This window comes from Nomascus leucogenys, chromosome 12, assembly GCF_006542625.1.
Source record: "Nomascus leucogenys isolate Asia chromosome 12, Asia_NLE_v1, whole genome shotgun sequence".
NCBI classification, from domain to species: domain Eukaryota; kingdom Metazoa; phylum Chordata; class Mammalia; order Primates; family Hylobatidae; genus Nomascus; species Nomascus leucogenys.
The window spans coordinates 89,210,231-89,229,507 of record NC_044392.1 but is presented as its reverse complement, the minus strand read 5'-3'; the positions used below and the strand labels follow the sequence as shown (position 1 = coordinate 89,229,507).

At 40.8% G+C, this 19,277-nt stretch overlaps 1 protein-coding gene across 3 annotated transcripts in view; it reads right to left on the bottom strand.

Annotated features, from left to right (window-relative positions):
• The window catches only part of MCOLN3 (mucolipin 3), a 30,786-nt gene extending 24,635 nt beyond the window's left edge, over positions 1-6,151 (bottom strand). For 2 of the 3 annotated variants that reach the window (XM_003260274.2, XM_004090012.2), the window contains exons 1-2: positions 6,007-6,151; positions 2,751-2,980 (exon numbers count right to left, since the gene is read on the bottom strand). In XM_003260274.2, coding sequence (XP_003260322.1) covers positions 2,751-2,978 — 228 coding nt within the window. In that variant the 5' untranslated portion in view covers positions 2,979-2,980; positions 6,007-6,151. Of the gene's footprint in view, positions 1-2,750; positions 2,981-4,799; positions 5,213-6,006 lie in introns of all 3 variants that reach the window. The other variant, XM_012500392.2, reaches the window with a different exon arrangement.
• Positions 6,152-19,277: the final 13,126 nt, after the last annotated feature.

Genomic DNA, 19,277 nt, shown 5'->3' with positions numbered 1-19,277 from the left:
AGAAATTTTTAGCAGGGTGTCTATCATTGTAAACATCTTTCTTTTGCTGCTGCAGACACAAAATCTCCAATTTAACAGAAGGACCACCTTGTTTTCCCTGAGATAATCGGTCACTATTTGCTCATCTCATTTGCTCAATTATAAAGCTGTCTTTATCTAATATTTGTTTTATTGCTCTGATATAAATTAAGGAAACATCACAATTAAGAAACCCTCAGTTCCTTTTAAAAACTTACCTAAACACCTTTTACATGCTTATTACTAGCAGCCTTAATATCTTAAACCATTGGCCAGTTTTCCTTTGACCACCTTAGTAAACATAGAAAGGTAGATGAGCTCCCTAAAAATTAAGAATTACGAACATAAATCTTAGAGAAAATAAGTCTGAGTTTGAATATCAGTTCCACTCTTCTAATTTCCTGACTATGACAGGGTCCTTTTCCTTACCAAGCCCCTCATTGTTGTCCTCTGTGAAATGAGGATACCACTGCCTACCCTCCACCTTGTTTTAAGAATTGAGTATGGGCCGGGCATGGTAGCTCACGCCTGTAATCCCAGCACTTTGGGAGGCCTAGGTGGATGGATCACCTGAGGTCAGGAGTTCAAGAGCAGCCTGGCCAACATGGTGAAACCCCATCTCCACTGAAAATACAAAAATTATCCAGGCATGGTGGTGTGTGCCTGTAATCCCAGCTATTCAGGAGGCTGAGGCAGGAGAATCGCTTGAACCTAGGAGGCGGAGGTTGCAGTGAGTTGAGATGGCGCCACTGTACTCTAGCCTGGGTGACAGAGTGGGACTCCATCTCAAAAAAAAAGAATTGAACATGATGACATCTATAAAATGTTTAGCCTGGTACACAGCAAACACTCAAGTGGTACCTATTATTATTCTAAGTAGAAAATATTCATGTTCAATTGATACAGGCTTTTCCCCTTTATAAGAAACAATAGACATAAACTTTTCACTATTGAGACACACCATATTATCACTCAGAAGTTAAGAATTTCGGCCGGGCGCGGTGGCTCACGCTTGTAATCCCAGCACTTTGGGAGGCCGAGGCGGGCGGATCACGAGGTCAGGAGATCGAAACCACGGTGAAACCCCGTCTCTACTAAAAAAAATACAAAAAATTAGCCGGGCGTGGTGGCGGGCGCCTGTAGTCCCAGCTACTCGGAGAGGCTGAGGCAGGAGAATGGCGTGAACTCGGGAGGCGGAGCTTGCAGTGAGCGGAGATCGCGCCACTGCACTCCAGCCTGGGTGACAGAGCAAGACTCTGTCTCATAAAAAAAAAAAAAAAAAAAAAAAAAAAAAAGAAGAAGAAGAAGTTAAGAATTTCAATTTCAACTTGCCAAATATTTGGCTGAGAATTGAACATTCATTTTCAGGGTAATATAATAGAGAGAATATCTGCCTTCAAAGTCTTGATATTGCCACTGTCTAGCCATGTGACTTTTTTTTTTTTTTTTTTTTGAGACAAGGTCTCACTCTGTCACCCAGGCTGGAGTGCAGTGATGTGATCACCACACCTGGCTTATTTTTGTATGTTTTATAGAAACAGGTTTTCGCCATTTTCAGCATGTTACCCAGGCTGGTCTGGAACTCTTGAGCTCAAGCAATCCACACACCTCAGCATCCCAAAGTGATGGAATTACAGGCATGAGCCACCCTGCCTGGCCAAGCCATGTGACTTTAAAAGAGCTCTATGAACATCAGTTTCCTCTTCTGTAAAATGAGCCAGTAGGAATGTTAGAATTAAATGAAATAATATACTGAACAGGGTAGTCACTAAATGTTTGTTTCCCTTGATACAACACCTAGCATTAGAAACAAGCAAGAATTCTACCAACTTCATATGATTGTAGAAATTGCCTTGGTTCCCTAACAGTCATAAGCGTTTGTTCTCAATAAGCAGTTAAAATTAGTAATACTCTATTTTTTTAATCTCTCCTTCAATACCAATTGTTTATTTACTTAGGCATTTTTCACCAACTTAGGAAGAGTAAGTAATAATAAAAATAAACCTATCACATCTATTTTTCTCATTAAAATCTGCTTCTATTTTTCCCTTTGCTTTTAGCAAGAGATAATTTCACCAACAGGAAAACATATTTTCATAAGAATAAATCACAACCAGTATATATTAAGAATCACAAAATATGGTTCCCCCTTTCCCCAAAAAAAATATTAAAAGAAGCCAAGGAAATGAGATTGAAAAGCTCCCTTTGAACTAAAAAGAGGTCCTGTGTTTCACTAGCTCCTGCCACTCCTCTTCTGTTAGTTAACTTCACATTCTTCCATTGCATGGTTCTCATGATCACAGGGTTGTGAGAATCTAAGAATTTGCCTGTAGCAGGAACCCTTTAAGTTTCTGAAGAGAGAAATTCCCAGGAAACTAACTAGGAAGGAAAAGAAAGTCCTAATGTTGGACAACACTAGTTTCCATGGCTTATTTAGAAACCAGCTGAACCTCTTCATTGGAAGGCAAATATTAGTTTTCTTTTCCTGAAAACTAATTAGATTACGTGACTAAAATTAAAACTTAGCAAACGATAGAAGAAAAAAACTAAGAAAAAAGAAGACAAACTCACAAATGTTGAAGACAGAAGGGTCTAAGATTGTATGTGTTCTTATCTGTTACTGTTCTATATTATGCATATAGTTAAAAGTTATTAAAAAAAGAAACCACTGTCCATAGTTCTCTTTGTAATTAAAAGAGGCTTTCACCAAACTCATGATCTGAGATGCTTACCTGGATAGTCACCATTGCAATTTTTAGAATTTGTATGGCAAGTTTCCATGGTTTTCTACCTCGAGCCCAGAACTTCTCACAGGGATTCATGAAAAAAAATTTGAGTTTTCGCCTCATCTGGTCTTCTAATAGAAGCTCCTCAGATGGAGATGTATGCTGGTTAAAACTGCAGCGATTTTCCTCTTCATGAGAGCTGCAGCTACTTACAACTATCTCAGGATTTGCCATCTCTAGAAGAAAAAAAAAACAACAACAACCAACATTTCCATTTAGTGAGTAAAAACACAAGTCCGTATTCTTTAATATTGCAGGAAGAAGCCCATACAGCTCTGGTTTTAAATAAGCACCATTGCTCTAAACTGCATTTTAGATGTTTACAGAATCAGTTCTAATGTAAGACATCACTTTTTTATTTGTTTTAATTACAAAGTGAATTTTCACCTAGTTCAAAGTTACCAAATTCAAGGGCTGCTCCCATGAGTAAAAGATTATATGTACACATATATAGGATGTATATGTTTTCTGCCTCACTCAGTATAGTTAGAGGATCAGAGACCTGAGGACCTGGGGGCAGGACTTCAGAGGGTAGGTGGGCCTTGAAGTTATACGAAAACTTTAATATATGTGGCTGTGGACACTTTTTCCTGGGAGGTAACTAAAACTTTCACAGATTATCAAAAAATGTTTAAAACCACCGAGTTAAAGATAGCAGGGTGTAGTGTAAAGAACCAAGATTCAGTTTGGTTTCTAATCCTGGTTCCATGACTTGACATTTCTGCAATCTCAGGGAAAACACTTAGCCCTTCTGAGCCTGTTTCCTCTCCAGCAAAATGGGAATAACAACACCTACCCTTCTATGATTGTAGCCAGAATTAAATAGTTATGACTGCAGAGAGCATTAAATAAAACAGCAAACAAAGCCTTTGCATAGGGTCTAGCGCTAAGCAGACTCACCTACCTAACACCCACAGCAGACAGAATGGCTTCCTAGAAAGCCAATAAGGTTCTTAAGGGGCAGTATGAGCCTCAGGAAACATAACTGCTGTACAAAGGGGAAAGTAGGCCCTCAATTTAAGCCTAATTCCCAGTCTGTGGCATCACTTGTAACGACTTTTTATTGAAGGCCTTATATTTATAGCATATTTTCAAAGTACTTCATATCTATTTGTGGGGGCAGGTGCGTTTGAAAAGGGTTGGGTTGGGCTGGTTTTATTGTCTTCAGAATCAGTTTTTTCAAAGTGATGGAGAAGTCACTCTAGAGACTGGGATGGATCTTGGATTTTCCCTCAGACTAAGATTGGTATTATACTATGGAAACCTGTTCAAAGTAAAATACCCCAAACCATGAGTAGCGTCCTTCCATACAGAATAGAAAGGCAGGCTTTATTTGACGTTTTAATAATAACTTGTACTCAGCAATGAAGGAGGAAAATTGTAACCTGCATTTGTACAATATCTTACAAGTCACTGGCTAGATACCATGCTGCTTTCCAAGTCTAGAACCCCACTTTTGATTCCAATTCAAGCATTCTTAGCAAGCCCAACATCTCCGAACAATAGATACTGGCTATAAAGAATAGCCATGGGGAAGGTTTTTAAACTCTTGTTAATGAAAAGATCAGTAAGGATACTGCTGGATGAATAAACCATAAAACATATTTACTGTATGGCACACACAGTACCTTCAAAATGAAATAATTATTATATAACTCATTAAAGTGTGGCTCATGTGTTAAAATGCCTGTCAAAGCATAAATGCAGTAATTCTTAGGTAAAGGCATAAAGGAAAGAAAAAGTTATTAATAAATTAGAATTTTCACTTAACAGTTTTACTTCCTTCAAAAAGGCAGGATATTTTAACCAGCATTTAAGGAGACTTTATCTATAGGACTTAAAACGCAGATGATTTCATGTTGACCAAAGCTCGCATATGAACACCAACATAATGATGAAGCTGTTAATATGCATGTTGGTGAGTTGTATATTGACACTAAGCCCTTTCCACTTTGATACAGGGAAAATTAAATTTTAAACAAACTAGCCACACACCATGTAACAGTAACCCACAGGAACAAAGAGAAAACAAGCCAACCAGCATCTATTCAGCACATCACAACGAGTTGTCCCGGAAGACATTTCATTCACCAGGACCAGATGCTGACCTTGGAAACGTTAGCTTTACCCAGTCTGAAAAGCCCTTCCGAGGGTGCACTTTTAAAAACTGCAAACTGTCGGGAACCCCAGCAGCTGAAGGAGGTATTCGCAGCCAGCCACCCTTGACATTCACCCGGAGCGCCGGCGCGGGAGGCAGGGTGGGCGAAGGACCCCATCAGGAGAGGCTACCCGACGAAGGGGCCATCCAGAGAGGCTACCGAAGTATCTATCAGGCATGCTCTTAGAAGGAGCAAACGGACACACACAGGTTACCTATTCCTGGAGGGCAGAGGCTTGATTGGAGTAAGCTGTAGAAAATTGGAGAAAGCCCGGGAGTGTATAAATAGCAAAGGCCTCCCAGTTGGCGACAAAGTTATGCAACCTCGTTTTTTCAGAAGCGCTTTCCCACTTCACCAGACACAAAACTGTAGTCTCTCCAGTCTCTCTTTTTTCTTTTTCAAACAAACAAACAACAAGGGTTGACACTTTCGTCGGGTAGTCTGTGCGAGAAAAAGCCTCAGGGTTGCAGCAATGTCCCAGAGCGGTCGCTGCCATCCGCGGGCACTGCCGTTGAGCTCAGACGGCCGCAGCCCGGCTGGCGGCTGCTTTCAGCCAGCGCAGCGACCCGGATTTGAGCCCCCACTTCCAGCCGCCCCCACCTCTAACAGGGGGACAGTCCGCCTTGAGAGGGGCCAGCCGAGCCGCGTCAAGGCCATCTGGAGCCCCGGCTGGCATCCAAGCCTTCTAGCCCAGGGGCTCCGGGCGGGGGTGGCTTCCAGCCCTCTGAGCCCTGGCCACAGGTGGGCGGCGGCCTGGAGGGGGGACCAAGGAGCAGAGCACCCCCACCCGCTCAGCCCCGGGCAGGCCGGGCAGGCGCGCACCTCCACTGACCTTCTGCGGGCGGCGTGGGGGCGGCGCGGAACAGCTGCATCTCACGCCCAGCTCCAGCCCGCCTGCCCTCCATGGCGCCGACTGCCCGGCCCGGCCCTCCCGCGGCGTCCCCGACGGCTCGCTGCCTCCCGGCCTCCCGGGCCCTCCCTGTGCGCTGCGGGCGCCGTTCCCGCGACACCCGACGCCCCGGGGCGGCGCCCGGCGGACTCACCTGGGGGACAGCGGGGAGCGGCCGCAGCTCCGGTGTCCGCGACGAGGGCGCAGGGCGAGTCAGCGAGCGGCTCCAGCAGCCTCGAGCCCCGCTCCGCCCAGGGTCAGACGGGAGGAGAGCGCCCTGTCCGCCGCCCGCGCATCCTCCCGCCCCCGCCGCTTTAACTCGTGACCCTACTCCCGGCTCGGGTTCCCGCCGCGCCCTGTCGGGGGCCGCGTTTCAGGAGCACAGGTGGGACGCAGGAGGTCGTCTGGAGGAAGCCGGCGTTGTGCCCGTTCCCTGTCACCCCCACCCTATCACTCCCTTCATTTTCTCCCTGAGCAACCCGCACCGCCCTGCTCGGGTTTGCCAGGTTTGCTCAGGAGCTGCTGCCGGCGCCGGGGGGGCCATCCCCTCCTGGCCAAGGCCACTCAGGTGGTTGCCGGGCTCCGCGGGTGCGGGATCTGTAGCGCCTAGCTCCGGTGAATGTGAGGCCCCGCTGCAGCCTCCCATTCTGATTTTTGCATACAAGGTGAAATCTTGAATGTCTTAGCGTTTCAAGCCTGAACCTTGTTCCCTCCCTGGGTCTTCTAGTTTCAAACAAGTGCTGTGAAATGAGTGGACAGTCGACTAGACTCTTCTGTAGATTGGGGGCTGGGGCAGAAAGAGCCCTGGGAAACTTTTCCAAGAAATGTAAATAGAAATACCTGAAGTAGACTTTGAACCGTAATCTTTTTCTTCATAAATTATCTTTAAATATTAAACCTAATACCCCTTATCAGGATTGGATCAGGAACTTTGGTTAATTTTAATTATAATTACTTTGGATTTGTTCTGATTTTTAATTTTTACTTATTTATTTTTTTGGCCACGGGTAAGTTGGTAAAGGTCACTGAATTTCCCTACTAGGGTATTCCTGAAATTAGGTCGATACCTAGCAAACCTTTTATAAAACCTGTTTTCAAATCCCAGACCAGTATGCATGGATTACTAATAAATTTTTGCAACAGGGTACAAGAATTTTATGCTGTTCATCAACCTGGATCCCACATACTGTGAACAGGTAGATACCCAGAAAGGATATAATTGGCACAGCCAATTCTCAAGTGCAATTTGGGAAATATAATGTAATCTTTAATCCCCATATGCCTACACACGATGTAATGCTATCTCCTTACTTGATGGTAACAGTTTCAAATGCTTGATTGTTCAGGAACAATCTGAACTTTGGAGAGGTTCACAGTCATAAATGATGGCACTTGCTTAACCCTCGTTTTAGCTGTTACAAGGACCGGTGAATAGAAAAAGCCAGGTTTTGGAGTCAGACAGATGAGGGCCCAAATTCCCTTCTGTGCCACTTATTGGTCTCTAGGGAGTTACTTACCTTCTCTCAACCCCTTTTCCTTTTATGTGCAATCTGTAAAGTTAGCCGAGAGAAAGGACGAGAGAGAGAGAGAGAGACCGAGACCCAAGTTCAGGCAAGCCTTTATTCAACCTGCCGGCTGCTCCATTACAGACAGAGGAGGCAGCCCTGAGCTTACAAAATGAGGGGTTTATGTGGGGGGAGAGAGACCCTGGAGTTGTTTGTTGGTTAACTCTGCCACATATCACCTTGTGACGTTTATGGTACCGGAGGGTGTAGGTAAAGCTTGTTTACGCTTCCCACGACCTCTCACTGTGCGGTCCGGATGGTTTGTAATTGGATTTGCTTTATAGCAGCAAGGCCTGATAGGTAAAAGTCTGCTGGCTTCACCGCGGTGCCTAGATAGGGGCTTAGAAATGTAAAAAGGTTTGTGGGAAGGGGAGGGGTGGTACGGAGAGGTTTGCGGCGGGGGGTGGGGGGGGGCGGGGGAGTGGTGTTGGCAGTACCAAGAAGCTTTTTTGGGGCAGCTTGTCCCTAACACAATCTAGCTAATAAAAGGAATGGTGATTTTTAATTAATACGATACATGTAAAGCACCCATTACTGTATGAGGCATATGTGATGTGCTTATAAATGTTGATTCCCCCCTTTTTATTGGAAGACTTAATGAAAATATAAACCATGTTCATAAATTACAAGACTCAATATTATTAAGATGTCAGTTTTCACCAAGTTCATTTATAGATTCAACCCAATCTCAATAAAAATTCTAGCAAACTGTTTTGTAGAAACTGACAACCTGATTCTAAAATTCCTATGGAAGCAAATGCAAAGAATCCAGAATAACCAAAGCAATTTTTAAAAGCAAGATAAAACTGGAGGATTTATCCTACCCATATCTATAAAGCTATTTAAGCTAAACAACTTGGTACTGATGAAGAGAGACATATAGACTACACATAGGCAATGTAACAAAATAGAATCCAGAAATAGATTCACACATATATGGTCAATTGATTTCTGACAAAGACGTTAAAACAATATAAAGGGGAATATTAAACCTTAACAATCAACATAATGATGTTACTGGCTTAAAGGAATATATTGACACCAAGTCAAAAGAAAGACAGGAAACACTGACATCAAAGGTTTACATAAACATTCCTGGAAAGCAGGAGAGGAGTGCATAAAAGAGAAGCTTTTAAGATCTTATCAGTCAATCTTGCTTTTAACTTTTACAATGTTATAAGTATGTGTTTCTGGACTTGTCAGTGAGTCATTCTTGTAAATAAACCTCAATACATTTATACTCATAGAATACATTGTGTTAATCCAATTAATGGTATTGCAAGAAATAAGTGTTGGAAGAAAAACAAGTCCCTACATTGCTAATTTCAACATACGATTCTTTTTCTTTTTCTTTTTTGTTTTTGTTTTTTGAAACAGGGTCTAGCTCTATTGCCCAGGCTGGAGTACAGTTACTCGATCTCAGCTCACTGCAACCTCTGCCTCCCGGGCTCAAGTGATTCTCCTGCCTCAGCCTCCCGAGTAGCTGGGATTACAGGCACATGCCACCACGCCCAGCTAATTTTTGTATTTTTAGTAAAGATGCGGTTTCACCATGTTGGCCAGGCTGATCTTGAACTCCTGACCTCAGGTGATCCACCCACCTCGGCCTCCCAAAGTGCTGGGATTATAGGCATGAGTCACCCCACCTGGCCTCAACGTATGATTCTATGTAATGCTTTTGATGTTGCTAGAATATCCAAATGGTATCTTACTATTATAACACATTTTGGTGGACGACCGACTACGTATACAACACCTCTCATAAGATTATAACAGAGTTGAAAAATTCCTGTCACCTAGTGATGTGATAATGTCACCACAATAACGTTGTAGAGCAATGCGTTATCTACCTATTTGTGGGGATGCTGGTGGAAATAAACTACTACTGCCCTGCCAGTCTATAAGAGTGTAGCACATACAGTTATGTGCAGTACATGATACTTGACAATGATAATAAGCAACCATGTGATTGGCTTACAAATTTACTATACTATTATCATTATTTTAGAGCATACGTCTGCTTGAAAAAAAAAAAAAAGCCAGCTGTCAAATAGCCTCAGGATGTATTCCAGAAGAAGATGGTGTTATCGTAGGAGATGACAGTTCCATGCCTGTTACTACCCCTGGACATCTTCCAGTGAGATAAGACGTAGAGGTAGAAGACAGTGATATTGTTAATCCTGACCTTGTGTAAGCCTATGCTAATGTGTGTGTTTTTGTCTTAGTTTTTAACAAAAAAAAGTTTTAAAAAATTGAAAAATAGAAAAAAGCTTGTAGAATAAGGATATAAATAAAATATTTTTGTATAGCTGTACAATATGTTTGTGTTTTAAGCTGTGTTATTACAAAAGAAAGTTGACTCATTTTAAAAGTTTGGCCAGGCACGGTGGCTCACGCCTGTAATCCCAGCACTTTGGGAGGCCAAGGTGGGTGGATCACAAGGTCAGGAGTTCAAGACCAGCCTGGCCAATATGGTGAAACCCTGTCTCTACTAAAAATACAAAAATTAGCCGAGCTTGGTGGCAGGTGCCTGTAGTCCCAGCTACTCTGGAGGCTGAGGCAGGAGAATCACTTGAACCCGGGAGGTGGAGGTTGCAGTGAGCCGAGATTGCACCACTGTACTCCAGCCTGGGTGACAAAGGGAGACTCCGTCTCAAAAAATAAATAAATAAATAAATAAAAGTTCATACCAGTTCCATTGTGCAATGAAAAATAAATAAATGAATAAATAATTTAAAATTTTAGGCCAGGAGAGGTGGCTCATCCCTGTTTATCCCAGCACTTGAGAGGTCAAGGCGGGAGGCCTGCTTGAGTCCAGGAGATCGAGACCAGCCTGAGCAACACTGGGAGACCTCATCTCTACAAAAATTTTTTAAAATTAGCCAAGGACGATGGCATGTGCCTGTAGTCCCAGCTACTCCGGAGGCTGAGGTGGGAGAATCACTGTGTCCAGGAGGTCGAGGTTGCAGTGAGCCGTGATTGTGCCACTGCGCTCTAGCCTGGGTGACAGAGCAAGACCCTGTCTCAAAAATAAAAAGTTTATAAAGTAAAAAACTTACAGTGAGCTAACGTTAATTTATTATTAAAAGAAGAAAAATGTTTAAAATAAATTTAGTGTAGTCTAAGTGCGCGTGTTTATAATTTACGGTAGTGTACAGTAATGACCTAGGCCTTCACATTCACTCACTGCTTACCTACTGACTCACCCAGAGCAACTTCCACTCCTGCAAGCTTCATTCATGGTAAGTCTCCTTACAGGTGTACCATTTTTAATCTTTTTTTTTTTTTTTTTTTTTGAGACGGAGTCTCGTTCTGTTGCCCAGGCTGGAGTGCAGTGGCGCCATCTCAGCTCACTGCAAGCTCTGCCTCCCAGGTTCACGCCATTCTCCTGCCTCAGCCTCCCGAGTAGCTGGGACTACAGGCACCCGCCACCACACCCAGCTAATTGTTTGTATTTTTAGTAGAGATGGGGTTTCACCGTGTTAGCCAGTATGGTCTCGATCTCCTGACCTTGTGATCCACCCACCTCGGCCTCCCAAAGTGCTGGGATTACAGGCATGAGCCACCACGCCCGGCCCCCATTTTTAATCTTTTATATCATATTTTGACTGTACCTTTTCTATGTTTAGATATGTTTACATACACAAATACTAAACACTGTGTTCCAGATGCCTACAGTATTCAGTAAAGTAGCATGCTGTACAGGTTTGTAGTCTGGGAATAATAGGCTACGCTATATAGCCTAGGTGTATAGAAAGCTATCCCATCTAGGTTTGTGTAAGTACACTCTGTGATGTTCATACAATGACAAAATTACTTAACAATGCATTTGTTAGGATGTATCCCCATCATTAAGCTATGCATAACTGTATTTGAATACCCAATCTTGTTTTCTGCATTTTCCATAGTTTGAATATTCACTAAAGGATATAGTTCTTTGTAAAACAAAATATTTTTATTGTTAAAAAAGTAATGGAGCTTATATAAAGCAACAGATACCCCAACATCCAATCTGATAATACTTTGGAAGCACGTTTAACAAGTGAACCGACATGAAGTGCAAAATGAGAGAAATTTTCTCTCATCTGGAATATCTGTCACAAAGCAAAGATGAAATCTGTCAGATAAGGAAATTGTTTTATGTGTTTTAAATTGTCACTTGAATAATTGTTTTTTAATTAAAATTTAGAATTTTTTATTTAGAATTTATTTTGTATTAATGCTTCTTTCCTTTAATGATTTTTACTATGAAATATCTATGACAGGTAGTGATCATTATCACATATAATCAAATATATACTGTTCTTCAGTATGTTGGCTGATAATAATAACAAATCATGCTTTTATTATCTTTTTTAAACCAAAATAAACCTCTGAAACTTTTAGTATAATCCTGGCACAGAAAAGATTCAGTTTACTGTTATGGTTACTCATTATGTTTTTAAAACATGTAAAGTCTTATGAAAACTACAAAATAACTTACGATTTCAAGAATCCCAATTTTTTGCTCCTGAATCTCAAGCCAATAGATCTCTATGACATTCTTCATATCTGCTGGGTGAAAGGGAGCTTTTTTCACATCCTTATCTTCACGTTCAAAATTCCTATCTGTTTTAGAGTAACATAGCTCAGCTGAAAGTGTCAGGTAGCCTGGGTATTAAATCACACATTTGTAAACCCAAAATACTTTTTACCTTTCTTGTCTTCTTACATCTGTACCATTCATCTTTCTCCCCTTAATTTCTTCTTTTTTTCTCAATAAAATTTTTATTTCTTTAACACATACATATTCAGCAAGTATTTATTGAGGACTCCTATTTTCCAGTAATGGTATTAGATACTGTCAATGAAAATATTAATAAAATATAGTTGCTGTTCTTAAGGGTCTTACAGTCTAGAAGATGATTTTTTAATTTTGAGAAAATTTCAAATACAGAAGAGTACAAAAATAACAATACATTAATGCCATTCGATACCCACAGCCCCCCAAATTGAACAAGTTTTATATTTTCTTTTGTTTTTGGCCTTCCTAATTTATGAGGAATAAAGCATTACAAAGTTAACCAACTGATATGGTTTGGCTGTGTCTCCACCCAGATCTCATCTTGAATTGTAATCCCCATAATCCCCACATGTCAACGGAGAGACCCCGTGGGAGGTGATTGGACCATTTGGGCCGTTTCCCCCAGGCTGTTCTCATGATAGTGAGTGAGTTCTCAGGTGATCTGATGGTTTTATAAGTTTTTGACAGTTCCTCCTTCACACAATCACACTCTCTCCTGCCGCCTTGTGAAGAAGATGCCGGCTTCTTCTGCCATAAGTTTCCTGAGGCCTCCCCGGCTATGTGAAACTGTGAGTCAATTAAACTTCCTTTGTTTATCAATTACCCAGTCTCAGGTAGTGTCTTTATAGCAGTGTGAGAATGGACTAATACACCAACCCTCCGCAAGTGCAACCTTCGATCATGAATTGGTGGGAATCATTTCAGTCCATTTGTAATACTTTTCTTGAATATATATTCCCATTATATACAGAAATCATCCATGCATGTTTTTGTTTACAAAGATAGCATTGCTCTGTACCTAATCTTTAACACTTACCATTTTGTCTTAAACTATATACATCCAAGTTTATTTTAGCAGCTGTATGCCATTTTATTGATTATACCATATCATTTATGCATTTTACTGCTGATGGACATTTAGGTTGCTGCCATCTTTTGCCATTACAAAAAAACAAAAAAATTCAGTAGTGAACATCCATGAATCATTTCCTTATGCACGTGTGTAAAATTTTCTCTAGGGTAAATATCCAGAAGTAGAATTGCTAGATTATAGGAGGTATTCATTTTTAGTTAATATATACTGCCAAATTACTCTCTAAGGTGGTTGTTCCAAATCCTTTAATGAACATTTGTGGCATACCTTCTATATGCCAACATAGACACTGGGACAGGAGGAGTAAGCATGGCAAAAATCCCTGCCCTTGTAGAGTTTACATTTTAGTGGAAAAAAACAGTCAAACATAAGTACATAGTGTGTTAGAAGGTGATAAATATTATGAGTAAAAATAAAGCGGAGAAAGGAGAATGAGGAGGGCTGAGAAGTTGGCATTTTAAAAAGAGTGGAGAGTAGGCCTCACTGAGAAGTTAACGTCTTAGCAAAACCTTGAAGGATATCTTGTTTAAGTTCTCCAGGCAGAGGGAACAGCCAATGCAAAAGAGGAGATGCCTACCTAGTGTGTGTGAGTAACTTCAAGGACACCAGTGTGTCTGCAGTGGTGTGAGCTGCAGGGAGTAGTGGTAGGAAATGAAGCTAGTAACAGGAACCAGGTTATGCTGGACCTTGGCCATGGTGAGGACCTTGGCTTTTAAACGGAATGAAATTGGAGCTGTTGGAGGGTATTGAGCAGAAGACTGACATGATATGACTTGTTTTAAAAGTGCATCCCTCTGACTGCAATGTTGAAAATCTATCCTAAAAGTGTGAAGGATGGAAGAAGAGGTGTGAAGGATGACTCTTAAGTTTGTGCAAAGTGACCCTGAAAATGAAATTGCCATCAGCTAAGATGAAAGACGGCAGGAGGAGCAGGTATCTGGGGAGAACCAGCAGTTCAGTTTTTAGTGTGTTTTTGAGATGACTCTAAAGTGCTTCTCAGACTATCTGTTAAAGGGTTAGTTGACTTGGTTTTGTTTTCATTTCTTTCACAGACTAATAATTCTGTAAAATTACAACAAATAAATTGCTAAAAGAATGAAATAAGGACGTTTGTAATACAAACCTCAATTTTGTTCATACATAACATAAAGTTACTGTGTCAATTTGCTAAAAGTTTTTAAACACCCAATTTCAGTACTACTTTTATTGCAGATGGGTAACAATTATTTCATAAACTAGTGGTCTAGTAGCAAATATTTCCTGGCTGGCATTGAAGGAAAGGCCAGGCTTTAGATAACTATGTATTAAACATCCAAGTGGAAATATCTTGTAGACAGTTGGATACTCAAATCTACTTTTAATAGTCGCCAAAGGACAGAGGTAATGTCTATACATTCGTTTTGAACAGAATTTTGATTAATTCTGGTTCCACAACTATTCATTGAGAATATGCCACATTTGAGGCACTATCTGGTTTTTCATGGCAATGCTATGAGGAAGGGACAGATTAAAATCTGTGGGCAATCTGGACAGGCTAGTAATTTGGCATCCATTCATACTAATACCCCTTAAAAATGTGTTCCCCGTTTTTCTAGTGGAAATAGGGAAAAACTGATTTCTGTTAATAAACATATATATTCTTTCTTTACATTTGAAACAACTTATTAAAAACACACTTTTCCAAACTAGACAACTTTTGGGGAGAGTGCCGAACTATTCAAAATATAGGTATCAGGCCTGGCACAGTGGCTCATGCCCATAATCCCATCACTTTGGGAAGCCAAGGCAGGCAGATCACTTGAGGTCAGGAGTTCAAGACCAGGCTGGCCAAAATGGTGAAGCCCCATCTCTACTAAAAATACAAAAAAATTAGCTGGACATGGTGGCACACACCTGTAATCCCAGCTACTCAGGAGGCTGAGGCACAAGAATCGCTTGAACCTGGGAGGCTGACGTTGCAGTGAGCCAAGATCACGCCACTGCTCTCCAGCCTGGGCGACAAAGCAAGACTCTATCTTGAAAAAATTAAAGATTAAATCAAAATGTAGGTATCAAAGCAGGCTGAACTCAGGAATGGGAGTATTGCCTTTTGGTTGACCCTCATGATTGGTACCTTTACATGGCAAAATTTTTCAACATAGATTTTATTTCAAATCTGAAGCTATTTGGTTGAGAGAAGAATATATTTATGTCTCTCCTGGCATATAAAAATTTCCCTGTGGAAACCCAAACTAACTGACAACCTATTTGCAATTCACTACAGGGAAGTTTGGTATCTTTTGAAGAATGCCCCTTAGGGCAGCATTGGTTGCCCTCACCCTTTGTGGTTGCTCTTACCCTTTATCTGGACTGGCTCTGATGAAAGCATTATCATCCCAAATTTTGCAGATGAGATTTAGAGAGTTTGATAACTTGTCTAATGCCACCTATGCAGAAAGTGACAAATTTAGGCTTCAACATAATTTCCTTACTTTAAATACAATATTTGAGTGACTTCACTTTAAAAAATATTTAAGTGCTCTAATGACAATAAAAATTATACATGTAGAACTGATATTCACTGGCTTTTAATGCTTTATGATATTGTAGGACTATCACTACCATACAATGACTCTCCCACCACCAACTAGTTCTGGGTGAAGAGAGTTAAGTCTCAGCCGTACTGACAAGTTAAGTCCACTCTGCTACCACATGGCCCTGTTTTTACCTCCACAGCTCTTGCTTTGTTCTGGAGATATCTGCTGCCTGCAGAATGCAGATGAGTGCTAGAGCCCTGCCTTCTCTTATGGGAAGGGCCAGCAATTCTGGAGCCACGTGGGGCCTGTGTCATCCTTAGTCCCCAGTAGACTCAAGCTATTCTGTGCAGTTAAGAATGCCTTTCTCCTGACTTTAATGTTGTATAGATCCTAATTTCTCATTGATGTTCTAGTCCATTTTTTTCTAGAATTGCCAAAACTGGCCCTTTCTTCCAACAGCTAAATCTTTGTCCCAGGGTCAGGCTTTTTTGTCTCTTTTTCTCCTTTCTGAAGCTGAGTACTCTTCAGATGCTTCTCGCTTCCTCATGCAATAGGTTGTGGTAGTTTCCCCAAGCGCTTGGAAAATATGTAGTAATCCCAGCAGTTTAGGGCTCAAACAAGGACACTTCTCCCTCATGCCTAGTTTCTGAGATAACTCTTTCAAAAACAATCCATAAAAAGAATGAGTCACTTACCAAAATAATAGGTAGTAAAAATCTACCTCATATCAGTTTATCAGATTGTCCTTTTGTAAACCCAATCTGAAACTTATCAAGATGTCCTTAAAGAATCAGAGAAATATTTTCAATTATGACTTCTTGACTCTTTAGATGTTCACTCAATCAATAAAACTAAAACTAATTTTTATGTACCTTCAAGTTTCATGGAAATTTAATTCAACCTCCCCTGGAAGAGCATGGACATATTCACTAGCTACCATGATGATATTTCATTTCTGACCACTCCATGAAAGAAAAGATGGTCAATCAATCATGAATTTGTAACACGAAGAAATTTCTAAACATTTCCAACTTAACTTTTAACTTTCTTGGTATTGTGACTTATGACTCATTCCATCAAATGGACATCCCCTTGGCATGTCTTTAAAGAAAAGATGACAGAAGGGCTTGGTGTCTCAGCCAGATCACAAGGTTATAATTCTTACTTCCTTAAATCTGACCGTGAAGGATTATAATTTTTTTTAAGGAAAGCAAATTATTTGGAAAAATACAAAGAAGCTTCTGTTAGAGAGCTTCTTTTAGATTTACTTCTAAGAATAGTAAATCAATTACGTAAATATATGTTTTATTAAATACCTATGTCCAGCCGGCCGTGGTGGCTCACACCTGTAATCCCAGCACTTTGGGACACCAAGGCTTGGTCCCAGAAATTCAAGACAAGCCTGGGCAACATAGTGAGATCCCCTCTCTAAACAACAACAAACCAAAACCTATATTTGACACTATATCACAGTGTGATATAAAGGACATAAAGGAAATATAAAGTAATGAGACACCATCCCTGCCTTAAAGTCTAGAGGGGGAGACACCTATGTAAACAAGCTATTGCAACACAATGTAATACTTGCTATAATGGAAAAACAGAGGAAAGAGTGTCTAATTCTAGTGAGTGCCTGTATGGCTGGACAGAGAAGGTGACATTTGAGTTGGGTCTTGAAAAATAAATAGTCATTTACCAAGTAATGAGGATGAAGAAAGGCATTACAGATGGAGGCAGAGGTAGAAGTGGTGGCAGTAGGATGAGCAGATACACAGTTGTAACCCAGCATAGCACGGGAGACCAGTCAGGAGCTGTGTAACCAGAGCTCTGGCTCTCAACCTGAGGCCCACACACTCCTGGACCCGCACAGCAGTATGTCAGGGGCTGTGCAAAACCACAGGATGAGCATGTCACAGTTGCCTAAGGTTTCTTTGTGTTTATTCAATTTTCTGTCAATTTTAGTTAATAGTGGCTTTAGACATTTTTTAAAAAATTGAAACAAACACGAATCCATTGCAGAGCCAAATGCAAAAACTTTATAAATTCTTTATATGAAACAAATATATCTCAGTTGCAGAAGTCTATTTCATGTTATAAACCTTCTTTCCATCAACCTACTACTCACTCCCGGCCCCTGTGATTTCCTGCTCCTTGGCTGTTAACGGGCTTCAGTTAAGAAGCACTGGACTAAAATGTGGGTTGGGCTGGGGACAGAGGCAGGAAATGAGGTTAGAAAAATAACTAATTACCTTCCAGATTTATTTCCAGTGTCTTTCAGAACCCTGTTTATACAGGGTTTCATATGCCAGATTGAGCATATTTAAGCAGGGTGATGTCAGGATTCAAACTACGGAAAATTATGTGGCAACCTGGCAAATAAATTAGAGGGAAAGAGATAGAACAAGTCAAAAGACTATTGCTACCGTCTAGGTGAGAGATAAGGCATATCTGAAATAAGGCAGAGGCAGAGGATGGCTAAGAGAAAACGGACTATTGGAGAGACAGTTAAGAAAGAAAAATGACAGAACTTAATGATATGTTGACTGTGCGCAGTAGAAGAGGAGTCAAGCATGACTTTCAGATTTCATTTTGCAACTGATGGACAATGATACTATTACCTAGGGTAGAAAATAAGGAAAAAAAGTTTCTGAAAGATAATGAGTTGACTTTGGCTCTGCTAAGTTGTGGTGCTATGGTCATTCATTCATTCACTACATTTAATCTTTATTTAGCATCTATTAAACAACATGAACTGGACAGGTAGTTGGAAATGTCCAGTAGCTAGAGGAAATTCAGGTCTGGAATTTAAGAGATATGTTAGGCTGAGAATGTAGAAATGGAAGTCTGGTGTGTTTAGTGGTGATGGCTGAAGCTAAGGGGAATATATGATGCTGATGCCACCAGGAGAGTGTGAAGAGTGAGAAAAGAAGACGCCAAGACTGAGCCCAGGGGAAAACGAATCTTCCAGTTCCTGGGAGTGGACAAGCTGGAAAAAAGTTTGTCAGAACGTTTAGATAATACCTCTTTTTTAGTTTTTTTTTTCTTCATAATTTGTATTGTAAAATTCATTTAAATTTTGTGAACACAAATTCTTCAGAAATTTGAAAGAATCTATATGATCTTTCTGCACATCATGTAAAAATCTTCATTCAGGATCTTTAAAGTCTCATATGTTATAAATGATCAGCCTCTTCTCAATTAAAGATTTTATTTAAATTGGGTGTAAAAATTAATTTAGACCAATTACAGAAGTCAATTACATTACTTTATTAAATTCTGCCAGTTTACAAATTAGAAAGTTATTATTATTTATTATTTTTTTTAAGACGGACTCTCCCTCTGTCGCCCAGGCTGGAGTGCAGTGGTGCGATCTCGGCTCCCAGGTTCAAGCGATTCTCCTGCCTCAGCCCTCCAAGTAGCTGGGACTTACAGGTGTGCACCACCACGCCAGGCTAATTTTTTGTATTTTTAGTAGAGACGGGGTTTCACCGTGTTAGCCAGGATGGTCTCGATCTCCTGACCTCGTGATCTGCCCGCCTCGGCCTTCCAAAGTGCTGGGATTACAGGCATGAGACACCGCGCCAGCCCCCTGAAGTCTCATATGTTATAAATGATCAGCCTCTTCTCAATTAAAGATTTTATTTAAATTGGGTGTAAAAATTTATTTACACCAATTACAGCAGTCAA